This window comes from Pongo pygmaeus, chromosome 7, assembly GCF_028885625.2.
Source record: "Pongo pygmaeus isolate AG05252 chromosome 7, NHGRI_mPonPyg2-v2.0_pri, whole genome shotgun sequence".
In the NCBI taxonomy this organism is placed as follows: Eukaryota; Metazoa; Chordata; class Mammalia; order Primates; family Hominidae; genus Pongo; species Pongo pygmaeus.
This window is the reverse complement of record NC_072380.2, coordinates 83455333-83473022: the sequence shown is the minus strand read 5'-3', so window position 1 is coordinate 83473022 and position 17690 is coordinate 83455333. Positions and strand designations below refer to the sequence as shown.

The 17690-nt window shown below is 34.1% G+C and overlaps 1 protein-coding gene across 10 annotated transcripts in view; it reads left to right on the top strand.

Annotated features, from left to right (window-relative positions):
- Positions 1–17690, top strand: part of EYA1 (EYA transcriptional coactivator and phosphatase 1) — a 357217-nt gene that overhangs the window by 249070 nt on the left and 90457 nt on the right. For all 10 annotated transcript variants that reach the window (XM_063668878.1, XM_054499055.2, XM_054499050.2 and 7 more), the window contains 2 exons: positions 6061–6143; positions 6550–6736. In XM_063668878.1, the coding sequence (XP_063524948.1) occupies positions 6061–6143; positions 6550–6736 (270 nt within the window). The remainder of the gene's footprint in view (positions 1–6060; positions 6144–6549; positions 6737–17690) is intronic.

Genomic DNA, 17690 nt, shown 5'->3' with positions numbered 1-17690 from the left:
TGGAAGGACAAATAACGCTGTATCTTAAGAGGTGTTATGAAGGGAAAAAGCTTCCATTTTCCTGTTGTGGAAATGAGTGTCTCCCCTCCATGTCAAAAAAAATAATAATAACCATGACTATGATTGTTAACATTTATTTATTTATTTATTTATTTATTTATTTATTTATGATAGAGTTTCACTCTTGTCACCCAGGCTGGAGCACAATGGCATGATCTTGGCTCACTGAAACTTCAGCCTCCCAAGTTCAAGCGATTCTCCTGCCTCAGCCTCCCAAGTAGCTGAGATTACACATCCGGCTAATTTTTGTATTTTTAGTAGAGACAGGGTTTCACCATATTGGCCAATAGTTATTTAACTAGGTAAGCTTTTCCTTTTAACCAGTGAGTAAGACGGTATCCCCACTCCCACCCCAAACTCTATCGAGAATTATCGAAGCTTCACATGAAGCAATCTCTGCCAAACTTATTGCTTGAGAAATAATGGGTTATAATGGGAATTCTTTCTACTTTGAGGAATTTTCATGATATAATGTGATGTAAAACCTCTCATTATAGGATGTAGCTGCTCTATTTTATTTATCTAGAGGTGTCTTTTGATGTAAAGTCATTTGTTTCTAGAAAAGAAAATACTTCTATATTATTTTGATTAAAGAATCCCAAACATTACAAATAATTCTGTGACCAAAAGTTGTAAGTGAAGACCCTTGTAAATCCAACAGAAACTCTCAGTGGATTGATCTTAAGGGAAGGAGGTCTGTTTTATCCTGGTCATGTCTTATCCTGTCTCTCTCTAGCATCCAGGTTCAAGCCTGGTGTGTGACAGCCTTCTACACAAATGCGCCTCTCTTGCTAAGCCTGCAAGTGAGTCTAACAGCCCATACACTCAAGCTTTCTGGGGAGCATGAGCATTGTTGTTTTGCCTTTGCTTTGTGGCATTCTTCAGTGAAATCCATCTGGTAGTGTTGGCACTGAAGTCTCCATTGAGTTAGCTATCAAAGTGGAGCCCCTTACTCCAGATGATCTTTAGCTCAGCTCAAGAACCAGAAATGCCCCCACACAGATAGGCTCTGAGAAGCTTCAGCTCTGAATGCTTGAAGAGAATGATTACTTTCTTAGTGTAAGAAGAAAGGTTATACTAGTTACATATTTTTGAAGCAATTGCTATAACACCCACTGAATTGGTATAAAAATCAGACACTTACAGGTATGTGGTAAACACGTGGATGTTCAGATCACACCCTAGTCCTTCTGCCTCAGTGAGACTGATTTCTGTGTCTGAAAGGGAAGCCCAGGTATTTGCCTAGGAAGAACAAGCACTTCCTAATGACTCTGAGGCAGTTTGTCAGGCATATTTTGGAAATGGTCGTAAAAAAGGGGAATAACTCACAGACAAAAATCTTGCCATTCTGAGATGCAATTTACTATAGAGATTAAGAGCTTCAGTTCTGGAGCCAGGTGCCTGGAACTGAATCCCAGCTCTGCCACAGTTGCTTATTACCTCCGGCAGTTTCTTCATCTGTAACACGGGATGTAACAGCATCCACCTCCTGGGGTGGTTGTGAGTAATCGGTGAGTTCTAATAGGCAAAATGCTTTATTTGGGCCTGGCTCAATGTAAGCACTCAGAAATGTTTAAGTATTATTATTTGTTCATGTCACTTCTATTTTGCTTCGAACACTTTTTAATATAATTATAAAATCCCTGAGATTATTTACAAAATATAAATATAAATTATTTTAATACAATTGTTTTATAAAATAATGCCTGGGAAAACTTTAGTGTATATCAGAACTTCCCATAATACAATATAAAATCGAGCAAGAGGAGGCAAGACAGCATTGTATAGACCTTAAAACCAGACAGATCTGTGTTTGTGTTTCACCTTCATTCCTTGGAAGCTGTGTTACTGTAACCTGACCCTCTGTTTCCTTATCTGCAAAATGGGAATGATCATATACCCTGTAGTATCAAGTTGTTGTGGAGTATAGGTGAAGCATGTACGGGCGACCCTACTTCCTAACATACAGAGAGTACTCAATGGGTATTTTCTGTTTTATTGTTATTATATTTTGCACTCTGGGGATATTTGTATGTTCCAGTCTTGGAAGTAGCATTTAGTCTGGAAAGTCACTTGGGTACCATTTGGAGTACTGAACTGTGATTTACTTGGTCAGACCCTAAGTCCTATGTGAAGGCAGGTGGAGCGGCCCTGCGAACTTGATTCTGGTGGTGAAAAATTAATATTGCTTGAGCCTGCTTCTCCAGTATGTACACCTCTAGTATTGTTATTATATTTTGCACTCTGGGGATATTTGTATGGGTTAGGTATAAATATCCAATTTTTTATAGGAATGTCAAAGTTTTTTTAGTTGTTTTGTAGGGGAAGGACTAGTTTACATATAATTATATTTGTTAGTTTACAGGTCAATTAGTACTTGGCTTAAAATACTGATTAGTAAGTCATGGATGTGTGTGTGTATATATGTCAAATGTACGTACGTCACAGAGATTGATAAACACACACATATATCATGGAGATACATGGACAGATGATAGATGGATTGGTTCAGCAACCCAGGTTTAGAGGGAAGGAGGAGAGAATGGGAATTCAGGGAGGCTTTTCTGAGAAGGGGGATTTCAAATTCTGCTGAATTGTGAAGTGTAATTGAAGTTAACCTGGATTTGACAGGAGGAAGTAGGAGCTGTAAGGAGTAACATTAGAAAGCCTGCTGCATGTTGGTTTACTAGGGTTAGACTAGAATGTATGCCCAGGTGCATTGGAGTCACAGTTGCTGGGAAAAGACCAAAGAAGTTCAAAAGATAAACTGGGTTTAGACCAGCTAAGGCCTAATACATAAACCCTAGTAAGCAGTTTGAATATTATCCTGAGGGCAACAGGGAGCCATTTTTAAGCAAGGGAGTGACACGATCAGTCATGCACATTAGAGAAAGAGTCTACTGACTTTGCAGAGAATGGGCTGGACAGTTCCCAAAGATGGGTAAAGAAACCAGTAGAGGAGGCTGTTGCAGAAGTCCCCTGCTGTGGCCTTGTCTGAGTTAGCAGCTCTGTTTGCCTAAGTCCTATGTGAAGGCAGGTGGAGTGGCCCTGCGAACTTGATTCTGGTGGTGAAAAATTAATATTGCCTGAGCCTGATTCTCTAGTATGTACACCTCTCCCTAAAGTAAGATCCTTTTGGAAGTTGCATTAAGTCTCCAAAGCCACTGGGGTGCCATTAAACTCCTGTTTCGGCATACTAAATGGAATGGAATCTCACCCTGCAGTCAGCCAGCAAATGAGTATAACTTATGTTGAATTCCAGCTAATGTACAGTCTTGGAAGTAGCATTTAGTCTGGAAAGTCACTTGGGTGCCATTTAGAGTACTGAACTGTGATTTACTTGTTCAGACCCTCGTGGCCTGTGTGTGCCAATATAGCTTCCATGGTCTTTCCTACTTCATTTCAGGGGATAACTTATGGAATGAAAACATCCATTTTAAAAATGTATTTTCTATATCTTATTCATTTTCTTGGTGGATAGGGATTATTGAGGTCAGTATTTATTGCTTAAAACTCTGTCATTTAAATGAAAATAGCAAGTTGTAACCGAAAAATGTATAGTTTAAATGAAAGTAACGGATCATAACCCAAGGTAATTTTTCCTCTTAAATGCATATAATAGCTGAAGTTTCTTTTTAAAAAGCATTGATATCCACACCTTTATCCAAAAGTAATTTAAAATTTCTTTTACAAGGCATTTTTAAATGTTCACCATGTATAAGTTTGCTTTATATATAATATCAATAATAAATTGTTCACTGATATGCACATAAAGAGTGAGTTGTATGCCCATAAGGGACAATGTTTAAAAAAAAACAAAAACTGATAGTCTGATAAGCCCTGTGAGGTCTGAGACTATGTCTTAGTCATCCTTTTAGCCCAATGTAATTGTCACCATGAGCCTGGCATTGACTATATGTTTCCCTTGCATGTGATTACCACATGCAAATGAACATTAATATGTGAAGCCTGTCTATTGATGGCTAATTGTGGTGGCTACTAGCACTGTGAGAGCTCTCTGCCTATCTGAGATAGGTAGTCTGGGAACTTCAAACAATCGATATTCCTGAAATATACAAATGAAGAAACCTCAAATAGAGTCTGTGTGATAACTAAATTTGACACTGTTTTAGGAAATAGATTCCCTTCTTAATAAAAATAATTCTTGGCTCAAGCTTTTAAAGTTCATAGATGCTCGATAAGTAAATAGGAATAGAATTTTAGATATGTAAAGAGATTAAGTCATATTTATCTAATTCGGGAAAGTAAAAAGAGGGAAAAGATACATAAATAGAGAATTTTAGAAGTGCTTGCTGCCATAAACCATAATGTGCCTAATGTTTATGTGATATTGTAGAGTGTCCATTATGCTTTCCAAAACATTACCTCATCTGATCCGTTAGGAACACTGCAAAGTAGAGTTTTTGCAGATAAGGAAATTATGTTTTAGAGTGGCTAAGAGACTTGTCCAAAGTCCAAACAGCTCATAAATGATGAACTGGAAACTCTGTTTTCTGACTCTTAAGCCAATACTTAAATGTTCAATAGCAAGTAAATAATTGGCATATATTACCACATTTTATACCTGGAGCCATCTGAATAGTGAGTTCAAATTGAAGAGATTCCTCCTTGAACTGCCAACACATTTGTGGCCTATACCGCTCATTTGCCATAAAACTAACTTTTTAAAAAATGACTTTTGTTTCTAATTATAGAAACAACATAGGTTCCGAGTAGAAAACTTAAAAATGTAAATTGACTTAATGAATGCTATGTGACCATATATCAAATCCTTCAGAGATAGCATTTCTTAGAATTTTGTGCTTTTTGAAAATTTGTTATGCTTTAAAAAATATTTTAAATGAGATCATCAAAAATCCTTTTTGTTATTTTAGTTTTTGCTTTCACAAAATAATATGAAAATTTTTCTGATGCCATTAAACATCATTGTAATACCGTTTAAACAGCTTCATAGTATTCCATTTTCTGAATAGTACCTGTTATGGACTTGGGGCTGCTTCCCTAGATTTTCTTATTAGAAGCAACACTGAAGAATATCTTTGCCATCTCTTTGTATAATTCTATAATTTTTTTTCTTAGAGTAAATGCCTGAAATAAAATTGCTGGGTTAAATGGCATACAAAATTTCTCGATCATAGGCCAAATAGCCAAACAGAAAGATTGTGCCTATGTAAATTCCCATTTTGCAGTATATGAATGCCATTTTTTATATATTTCCCAATCCCTGATCTTACCTTCTTAAAAAAATTTTTCCCAATATGATTATCAATGGTAGCATATTATTGTTTTGCATAGCTTAATAACTAGTAAATCATGTGAAAGAGGGAACTCAGCTTTGCTCTGGTGTTGTATCTTACACAGTGCCTACTGTTCATTGTTTAACAATGTGGACATTCAACAGATAGAACATTATCTTGACAGCACATGTAATAGATAAAACATTAATCATATTCCTCTTTCATCTTTGTTTTATCAAATTTATCAAGTGCTGCCATTCATTCCTCTGTGAAATGAAATGGCTTTTTCAGTACGCCATTTTAATGACCATATAATACAAGTCTGAAAGCATTTTAAGTTCTTGGAAGTAGTATAGTTCTTGAGCTAGCAAGAACCTTAAAGATCATCTAACCTGACCCCATCATTTTACACTATGTGAATTTAATATAAAGACATGAAAAATCTTGGTGTGTTTTGCAAATTGAAAAGTTCATTGTCTAATATTTTTACACAAATGTATAATTTTGTCCTTAGTCTATATGTTACTAATATCCTTGGAAATTTAAACCTCTTTGTTTTTTAATTTTGTAGTAAAAATAAAATCATCAACTATGTTAAGAAAACTACATTTTAGACATGACAATGGATTCTAGTGTTGAAGACAAACCAAATGCCAATTCTGCCTTTTCTAAATGCTATTTTCCTGTACCCACATTATTCCACAAGCCTGGTATAACCGTATTTCTTTTCATTTTGTTTTAGGTAGCAGTTTTACAACATCATCAGGATTATATACAGGAAATAATTCACTCACAAATTCCTCTGGTTTTAATAGTTCACAGCAGGTAATTTAAAAAGCCAGTTTAACTTCTGAAAAATATCTTTAAATGCAACATGATTTTCTTATATAAAGAAAGATCTGTTTATAAGTGAGAGCTTTCCTAAGGCTTTTAGTAGTTTTCTTTTAAAATTCACTTTAGCAGTCTTCTGTGGTGAGTTGTTTGGTTTTCAGATTGGTTTAATTTTACCTAGTATTGCATCATAGAAGAGCAAAAATATGAAGAATGTATATAATCTTACATAAAATTTGTTTGCAAGTCTGAGCTCTTTAGTTAATGTGTACTTGTATGCCCCCCTGTGTGAATTCAGAAAAGGCTCAGAAACCCAAACATACTTACAGTTACACTTTGATATGTAAGAGATAAGCAGCAGTATTTTGACAGACAATTCTTGTGTGGTTTGATTTTGTAGGACTATCCATCTTATCCCGGTTTTGGCCAGGGTCAGTATGCACAGTATTATAACAGCTCACCGTATCCAGCACATTATATGACCAGCAGCAACACCAGCCCAACGACACCATCCACCAATGCCACTTACCAGCTTCAAGAACCACCATCTGGCATCACCAGCCAAGCAGTTACAGATCCCACAGCAGGTAATTATGTGAATATTATTAGTCCTGCAGGTGATATTTTCAATGGTTTCAATGCATTTTTCTACAGTCATGTATTCATGCAGTGGTTGCACAATTTTGGCAGCTTTTGGCAAGGACTAAATATAAGTCAAGCAGCATGACTGTGGCATTCATTTTTATTTATGTTTTTATTTGCTTGAAATTTTAAAATAAAGTATATAAACATCAAAAGTACATGAAATAGAGATTTTATCTGTAAATATACTCAATTTTTAAGATATATATAGTTTTTAAGATGCATAATTATAAATACTTAGCTATAATTCATTGGCACCACATATAGAGCATAAAATGGCAATGCCTAGAATTTAGTGTTTATCATTATTCAATATTTAATGTTTTTCATCAAAGTAATATCTTGCTGATAGTTTAAAAAACAATCAAAAATGAGCCTCTGCTTTCCCACATGTGGCCTGCTGTGAATTTCATGACAATGTGTCATGAGTTTGGGCATTTGTTATGCTTCTGCACAACCCTTGCTGGTCCCTTTCAAATGCCAGCCTCTCCATGTGGAAATCTGCCTACATGATGTCTTTGATATCTCTTCCCCTCATTGATTCTTTCTTTCTAGAACTCTTAATGGTGTCTGCCTAATTTCCTGAATTGGTCTTTACTTAACGTTTCCTATACTTTCACATACTTCTCACCTCCTTGCCTTAACTTTTTAAAGAGGTAATCATACCTTTCATGAATTACAAAATAAGCTGTTATCCTCAAAGAGTCCAAGTTTTCTTCCTCTTGCCTGTTTCCAGTGCTAAAGCCGACTCTATTGCTACGAGCCAGGTTAAAATGGTCTTAACATTGAAAAAATTACCTTTCTGATATTATAATCATAGTGTGCATTCTAGGTTATCCTAAATCATGAAAAAAAGTTCTGTGTAATAAATGCTAATTTAATTTTTGACTATAGAATTATATTTTAAAAATTAATGGGTGATTTCTCCCCCAAAAGTCTTCAAAATTTTTCATGTTCCACGTTTTTTTCCTTTTAAAAATTTAAAAATAAGTATGCAGACATTGCTTTATTCTAGAGTTTCATCATTCTTGTCTTTCAATTAACTTCTAATGCTCATTATTTCTGCTGCACATTTTAACTAAATATTTTTGTCTTTGATAATTGTATTCCATGTATCTTTATTTTCCAAAAACTAAGCTGATTCCTCATTCAGTTTACATGTGTACATACAGTTTTCATAGAACTGAGTATACATATCTCTCTCTTCCTTTAATTAGATTTCACATCTATGTAATGACACCGAAGACAAATTTTATTATAGAGTGCATTGAATTTATTGTAGGAGTTTTTATAGAACTTTCTCTACTTACGTAAACTTCATATTGGCATCATGAGGAAAGGTAATGGCTTGTCCCAACTTTAGGGAGATCTTGCCTTTTCATTTGAACCACCTGTGTCATGCAAGCTTCCTGAGAACTAAAAGGAGTTTTGAAATGAGGATCCTTATGTGAATGAGATGTAGCAAACCTCTTTTAGGATCTAGAGAGTCATAGAAAGAGAAGAGGAGACAGCGAATAATATTTAATTTCTGATATTTTGGCTGTGAATACTGCATTATAAATAAACTGTTGAAGACTTAATTGTGTTTCTTAAATTAAGGTTGATTAGAGCTTTTATGAAAAGGCCATTTGGTCAGATATAAGTGTTTGTTCTGAAACCAGACATTGTTCTAAGTGAGTATTTTTCCTAAAAGGGATGCTATGTGAAAGAGTGGGGATGGTGGACTATAAAGCCAGGCCACATGGAAAACAATGAAAAATTCTAATTTCAAAATTGGTCCGTGGTTTTAAGAGTGAATGATGTATTTTAGCTTGTATTGTAAAAGTAAAAGTGCTTAGTGTTTTAGGTACTTATTTTAATTTCATTATCTTATGGGAAAAGAATAGAAATGAGTTGAACCGAGGAAAAAATAATACTTTTCAGATTTCTTATACATACCTCTTCCAACTAAAGCCGAGTATGTCTGGATCAGCCTTTCTTGTGTTGCATAATTAGAAGTGGAAAGTTCACTGAGTTTCCACATTGAAAAAGAAATGGTTTTCTTTAAAAATTCAAGGAAGGTCTAGTCTGGGTATTTTGTTTTCATTCTTTAATTTGTGAAAAGACCGCAGATTCAAGCTAAGTTTTTTGGCATTAACTTGTCTTTCTTAGTAGTCGCATATAAAATAATAGACTTACTATTCTTGATGAAAAGGAAGTTTTGATGGTAAAGTACATAAAACAGAAGAATTTATTAAACTAAAGAATTAGAAATGACTTATTAAAAACAATTTCTGTTTTGAGGTAGAATTTTTTACATTGTTAAAATAATGAATGCCTCTTTTTGTTGGAATAATTTTGGGTCTTTTTTTTTCTTTTACTTTTAGTCTATTGGGTTTAAAGTTAGTATTTTATAATACTGGAGAGTTAGACTCTAGTCATTTTCTTATCTTATGTATGACCTGGTTTCTGCCTTTCAATTTCATTATATTATGCAGTAGGGACAAATCTAGGTATATGTGATATTTCTCTCATGTTTCATGATTTCTGTTCCTGCATTGTTCTTAGAATTGTTATGTTACAATGGACATATAAAGATAGTTTTGTAAGGATTTTTCAGGGCAAACATGTAAGGACTCATTTGTGGGTTTCTTGTGCCTTTTTAAAGTTACTTTTTAAGTCTGTGATGGTATGCAGTATTACTTGTAAACATGTAATTCCTCATGGATTTTGAGTTCAAAAATTATTTTAAAGTGTTTATAATGAAATATTCAAAGCTTTATTACCCTTTGGGTGGATATTTTAATGTGTTAAAAATAATATAACTTGAATCTGAAAGCTTCCAAAATTTTACTCTATTTTAAAAACTAAAAACAGTGCCTTTGCATTCATTCTTTTAAAAATGAATTTATTAGCTCTTTCTTCACTATCTTAATTAAAAAATTCACATCATCTGCAGATGTGTTAGAATCTACCTTGAGAAATATAGAGATTTTCCAGTCATTGAGATTTTAATTTATTTATTGCCTACTCATGCCTACTCTTCAACTAGCCATGCCAATCACCCTACTCTTCAACTAGCCATGCCTTAAACTCATGCCTACTCTTAAACTCATGCCTACTCTTCAACTAGCCATGTCTTTAAACTCATGTCTTAAACTCATGGCTACTCTTCAACTAGCCATGCCAATCACCCCTCACCCCCAATTGAAGGACATCTTGGTGCTTTGAGTTTCTGGCAGTTATGAATGAAGTTTCTATAAACATTTGTATGCAGTTAATTTTTAATAGATATAAATTTTCAACTCCTGTGAGTAAATACCTAGTAGTGTGATTGCTGGATCATATGGCAGCACTACGTTTAGCTTTAGAAGAAACTTCCAAGTCATCTTCCGAAGTGGCTATACCATTTTGTATTCTCATCAGCAATGAATAAGAATTCCTGTTGCTCCATATTTTGCCAGAATTTGGTGTTGTCAGTGTTTTAGATTTTGGACATTCTAATTGAGAAGTAGTGCTATCTTGTTGTTTTGTTTCCTAATGACATATGATGTGAAGCACCTTTTCATATGCTTATTTGCCATCTGTATGTCTTTTTTGGTGAGGTGTCTGTAGAGATATTTTGCCCACTTCTTAAACAGGTTGTTTGTTTTCTTATTGTTGGGTTTTAGGAGTTCTTTGTTTATTTTGATACACATCTTTTATCAGATAGGTGTTTTGCAATATTTTCTCCCAGTCTATGGATTTTCTTTTCTCTTAGCCGTGTCTTTTGCAGAGAAGTTTTTAATTTTAATACTCCAGTTTATCAACTTTTCCCTCATGGATCATGCCTTTGCTCCTGTATCTAAAAACTTATTGCCAAAACCAAGGCCATCTAGATTTTCTCCTGTGTTACTATCTAGAAGTTTCATAATTTTGCATTTTACATTTAGGTCTCTGACACATTTTGAATTAATTTTTGCGAAAGATGTAAGGTCAGGGTCTAGATTCATTTTTTTGCATATGGATGTGCAGTGGTTCCAGATTAATTTTTGAAAAACTATCTTTTCTCCATTATGTTGTCTTTGCTGCTTTGTCAAAGACCACTTGACTGTATTTAAGTGGGGCTATTTCAGGGCTCTCTCTTCTGTTCCATTGATCCATTTGTCTATTTTTTCACCAAAACCACTCTGTCTTGATTACTACAGCTTTATAGTAAGTCCTAAAGTTAGACAGTGTCTGTCTTCCAACTTTTTTCTTCTCCTTCAGCATTGTGTTGGCTATTCTGAGTCTTTTGTCTCTCCATATAATCTTTAGAATCAATTTGTCAGTATCCACAAAGTAAATTTCTGGGATTTTGGCTGGAATCACGTTGAATTTATAGATCAAATTGGAAAAAACTGACGTCTTGACAATATTGATTCTATCCATATGCGTGGAATATCTCTCCATTTATTTATATCTTCTTTGATTTCTTTTATAGTTTTTCTCACATAAAGCTTATATATAATTTTTAGAGTTACACCTCTTTCTCTCTCTCTCTCTCTCTCTCTCTCTCTCTCTTTCCCTCTCTAGTGTTGATGGAAATAATGGTGTTTTTAATTTCAAATTCCAACTGCTCATTGCTGGTATATAGGAAGGCATTTGACTTTTATCTATTATGTTATATCCCGCAACCTTCCTCATTGGTTTCAGGAGTTGTTTGGTTTTGGGGGTGGGTATTTGTTGATTTTTTTTTATATTTTCTACACAGACAATCATGTTTTTTGTGAAAAAAGACAGTTATATTTCTTCTTTCCCAATTTGTATACCTTTTATTTTCTTATTGCATTAGTAAGGACTTCTAGTACAATGTCGAACAGGAATGGTAGAGGGGGCATCTTTACTTTGTTCCTTATCTTAGAAAGGAAACATCTAGTTTCTCACCATGAAGTATAATGTTAGCTGTAAGTTGTTTTTTGATGTTCTTTGTCAACTTTAGGAAGCTCTCTCCTCTTTCCTAGATTACTGAGATTTTTTTATTATGAATGGGTATTGGACTTTGTCAAATGCTTTTTATGCATCTGATGATTTGATCATATGGTTTTTCTTCATTAGCTCATTGATGTGATGGATAACATTAATTTTCAAATGTTCAACCAGCCTTATATATCTTGGATTAATCCTACTTGGTCATGACATATAATTCTTTTTATACATTGTTGGATTCAGTTTGCTAATATTTTGTTGAGGATCTTTGCATTTATGTTCATGAGAAATATTATTCTAGTTTTCATATCTTGTAATGCCTTTATCTCGTTTCAGTATTAGGGTAATGCTGGCCTCACTGATGGAATTACAAAATGTTCCCTCTGCTTCTGTTTTCTGGAACAGATTGTAGAGAATTGTAATCATTTTTTTTCTTAAGTATTTGATGAAATTTACCAGGGAACCCATCCTGGTCTAGTGCTTTCTGTTTTGAAAGATTAATTGTTGGCTCAATTTCTTTAATAGGTACAGACCTATTCATATTATCTATTTTTCCTTCTGTGAGTTTGGGTAGACTGTCTTTCAAGGAATTGGTCCATTTCATCTAACTTTGTCTAATTTGTGGATATAGAATTGTTCATAACATTTCTTTATTATCCTTTTGATGTTCATGGGATTGCTAATGATGGCTGTCTTTCATTTCTGATATTAGTAATTTGTGTATTCTCTTTTTATCTTGGTTAGCCTACCTAGAGGTTTATCAGTTTTATTGGTATTCTCAAAGAGCCAGTTTCATTGATTTTCTCTGTTGTTTTCCTGTTTTTTTTTCTCTGTTGTTTTCCTGTTTTTAATTTTATTAACTTCTCTGATTTTCACTATTTCATTATTTTTTTCTGATTGCTTTTGAGTTAGCTTGTTTTTCTTTTTATAGTTTCCTAAGAGTGGAGCTTAGATGATTGATTTTTAGATCTTTCTTTTCTAATATATGTGTTCAGTGCTGTTAATTTTTTCCTGAGCACTGTTTTTGTGGCATTTCACAGAATTCGATGGGTTTTGCTTTTTCATTTTCACTTACTTCACAATATTTTAATACTTATTTTTGTTTTTATTACCATTGGAATCCTCCCTTTTAATGATGTATATATTTATAAACATTTTATTGGAGAGAAAATCTTAGAAATTTCATAGTTTACAGTAAATATCATTAGTTACAGTTACCCAGATATTCACATCTTACAGATTAAATGGCTTTCTCTTATTAGAAGATACGTGTAATTTCTGAGTAGAAGGGTATTCCATGGTAAATTCAAATTTCACTCTCTATAAAATAAAATTTTGATCAGAATCAACTAGTTTTCCTTGTTCAATCAAAGACTGTAAGACAGTGTAGCAATGAAATCCATGATTACTTTAAATAATAAATTACAGATTTCACTCATTTTTATTTTTAAAAAACCATCTTTTACAAAGCCAATGATTTTTTTCTATGATCAAAATAGAGGCAGGGAAAAATAAATTTGAAGGTGTTTTCCTTTTGTGCTAATATCTAAACTAGCATTTTATCATCCCCTAGCCACTGAGGTATAGAGTAAGTTATCATCTTGTACTGATCGTAAAAGCTTAAGTCATATTACTACTAATCTAACTAAGTATATTCTTTCAAAAGAGTGATAGAAATAATTTTTTGAGTATTGTTACGAAGAAAATTGATTGACTTTTCTCAAAAGATCACTTAAACCATTTTTATCATATGATATTTTTCATCATATGATTCATGTGTATAATCAAAATTTAAACAATCATCTATAATCCAATTACTGTGCTGTATTTAAATAATTTGGCCTGACAACATATTTTTTATCCTAAATCTCTTAGAATATCTCATAATAATTATGATAGCTATCATCACAATACATAATAAAATACAATCGAACACAATTGTTGTGCTTAGAGCTCTACATTCATTACCACATGTAATCTTAAAATATACCATGAGATAGGTACTATTTGTTCCATTTTGCAGATGAGGAAAATGAGGCACATCACTCTTAAATGCTCAATAAGTGTTAGGTATCATTAAGTTAATCAAGAATGTTGAAGCTAAATTCTTACAAAAGCACTATTTACCTATAATATCATATTTTTAAAATAATACAAATATAAAGCAGTGAGGGACAAAGATAAAAGTGAATGGTGAACGAAACATTTTAGATTAATGTGAAATAAAAGATAATTAGCTTTTAGGAATAAGATTTAGTATGAATTCTGTAGAAAAGTTTGTTTTTCAAAGGATTTGTTCATTTGAATTTCTTACATCAACTTGATGTTGAAATCTACCTTCACGTGCGCTGATCGCATGCAGACAATTTACTGGTTAAGGTGTTGGACGGGAATCTTGCCGATATTGAATTTCAAGTGACAGAGGAAAAATCAGTATAAGAGGGAATTCAATATGCATGGGAAACCATTTGTTCCCTCTGCTTCTTTGATCCCTGCCAAGGCACAAGAAAGTAGAGCAAAGCGCCTGAAAAAGAGGGGAATGTTCTTGTTCAAGGTTGCAGAACTCTGAGCCCTCAGAGGAACTCAGTGTGACAGGTTAAAAAAACTAAACTCCTGGCTATCTTCCCTGTCATGCAGGATATTTGGATCTCGTCTGTACTCGCTAACATGCTTATGTCTGTTCATTGTGGAAATGATCCTGAGGTTTGCAATAGCAAGCGTCTTGATGCCTCCATTTTGCTAAGTGAACGGTTTGGAAAATCTGCAGGCCATACTTGCTCATTTTCACAGATGCCTTGTGGACTTTGGAAAAGTTTGCGATTTGTTCGGCTCAAAAATAAACTATTTCAGCAAAACAATTTTAACTAATGTTTTGGAAACATTTGTCGGCAAAACAAATATTTGTATCTAAAATAGCTAGGCTATTAAGATGTGAGAAAACAAAACAGATGTTTGTTTTGGGTTGTTGGGTTTGTTTGTCTTGATGGCATTTGTTTTCCTTCTTTCTTTCTTTCTTTTTTCCCAGAGGATATATAGTGGTATAATAAGATGATAAAATTCATGGAAATAAAGTTCACTGTTTGTTTTATACTGTGAGAAACGTTATAAAAATTAGTTTTGTTACCTGTGAATTTTGGACTGTATTTCCAAGAAAAGAAAAATTCAGTCTTCTAAGCACTTACCCCTTTTGTGCCTCGTTACTGGTTTCCCTAATTTTTTCAATTACTTAGCCATATGTGAGGATGCCTTATAGAGTCAATTTTAGTACGCTGGATTTTAATATGTAATTCTTTCTTATATTTATACCTAACATATGATTTTTATATTAATCAAAATAATGCATATATTATTGAGCTAATTAAATTAGTTTATTAACCCTCCCAAACATTTATTATCTTCTTTTGTAACTAATTGATTCATTATTTGAAAAACTGTTACATATTAAGTGTCCTTTGGGACCAACACAAATCAGTGTAATAATTTCTCATATTTAAGTTGGAGGACATCGGCATTTACTGATTCAGTTTTTTAATTGGAGATGGTTGTAAAGAGGACAAAGTTATAAGTGTTTGCCTTCCATTCACCTAATTTAATTGTGATTGCATCGTTTAGTAAGTGGCTTTTGGATTAAGTTTTAAATAAAGGTAGAATTGATGGATTAATGGGGCTACCAATGTTATTTCTATGTTGATAGTAAGTATTGTTTGATAAATTTTTTTACTGAATAATAACACGTGAACATGGGACAAAATTATAAAGGCACAGATGTGTTTACAGAGAAGAATAAACCTCCCTCCATGTTCTATACTCGGCACCTTGGTTTCATATTCTTTGCTTATATAAACATATACTTTACAACTGTCCCCCGCCTCTCTTTTTTTCCACATTCAAGTATGTTTAGCTTTTTGGTCCTTCACAAATAATAGAGTACTATACATGCTGTTCTGCACCTTACTTTTTCACTAGACAATATACAGAGAAAATTTCAGTAAGTATTTTTGCTGTGGGTTATATATACAGATTTAACAGTGGCTAACATTTTTTGAACATTTACTGGTGCCAGGTATTGTTCTAAGCACTGTTCATTCATTAACTTAGATAATTCCCACCCAGCTCCATGAGATAAAGTTGTATTGTCATTGTCCTCATTTTACAGATGGGAAAACTAAGGAAAGGTCAGTGACAACACTGAAATTAAACCTCTGGAAGCTTGACTTCAAACTTGAGTTTTTAATCAGTAAAGCATGCTGCTGCTTGAAACCACTGTGTCTGAAGTTTCAAAGGAGCAGCAAAATGAAAATGTAAACAGAGAGTCCTAAAGGTAGTAGCTGTGTAGTAAACATCTTCTTTAATCAGCACTCAGGAAAAGCATATATTATGAGGCATTCAGTTAACTATGTGTTAAATGTTTGAGCTCTACTTGCTGATAAAATAATGTAGGTCTGAAATTATAGGGAAGAGGTATGTAGTATATTTTGGGTTATTATGTCATAAGTATTCACTGAATTATAAAAGCAGTTTGTGGATATCTTGGATAATCCAACAGCTGATTGCTCCCATTCTCCCCTTCCTGAATCGGTTCACTCTGTGCTTCCCCTGTATCCTACTTAAATAGTCACCTGTCATGGACCTGCTTAGGGAACAACTGCCACATCTCTTTACCATTTCCCTCCCCTTCCTTCCAGGGACCTCTTTGCATCTTGTCCTCCTTTTTTTCTTTATCTTTTAAAAAAATTTTTAAATAACTCAAATGGCAGCTCATGGTTGATGAACACTAGGTGTAGGAATGGTGACGATTCTATCAAGGAAAAGGGAAGCTATTCATTTTAAAGTGAAGGTGGGGATCTGAATCCAATACCATCACCTTCTAACACTTTTAAAACTTATCTGACTCCTTCAGAAACTTTAGCGACCTCTTCATTAATGTAAATTTCATTTCTTCATTACCATTATTTAATATAAGTTTTAACTCTTTCACTTTTATGTGACTGCTGATATTTAAGGGTATAATTCTGTGCTATTTTGCATTATATTTGTGCAGTATTTCACCTGGATTATTGATTGATTAGGTAAGTATGAATTGGTTTGGAAATCATGTCTGACATCGTTTCTGTGAGAAAATAGCTTCTGAATTTCAAACAATTGATTTAAACATATTTAGAACATAGCATATTTGTAAATAGACTACCCTCTTTTATCTACAGATCCACTTGCCTAACCTTAGCATGAAGCAGCTGGGCAATAGGGAAGCTTTTAATCTTCGGTTAGCATCAACTGTATAGATTCTTTGCAGAAGACCTTCACCTTACTGAATATAAATAAGGAATCCAGAAAGATTAAATTTTTCCTAAGCAGCACAGCCTGCCATTGGTGACATCTCTGAATGGGACACTAGAGTGTCAGCCTTGGGAGACAGAAGGGTGTAGTGTGGCCTTTCCCGTACTTCCCTGGGTAGCACAGCTGTCTCCCAAAGATGGAGATGGATATCCTTTTATCCTGTAATGAGTTCCCAGGTAGGAGCAGTTAGGGATACAAGTTATCAGATTTAAAGTTATTGGAGTTTCTCTACTTTAAGTCCTTTCTGATTTTTGATATGACAGTACTCATTGAGAATTGGGTGTAATGTCCAATGTTTCCCAGTCATACCTGGCTGGGGTTGGGTACCACTTTCCACCTGTGCTTCCCCCAACACCCTGTCTGAGAATGTCTATGAATGTCTCTTCACCACCACCCTCCCTTTGAATACAATTAGGAAAAACTGGAGTGGTGGCTAGGGATTTGGAGTTGGGCTAACCTGGGTTTGAATTCTGGCTCTGCCGCTCACTTGGGAAAGCCACTTAGCTCCTTGGTGTATTATTTCTCTATGGAATGAGCATAATACCACTCTTGTGTATGGGATGACTATGAGAACGAAATGATGTAAGTGGCTAGCAAAGTGACTGATACATATTAGGCCCTCAAATGTCCATTTCT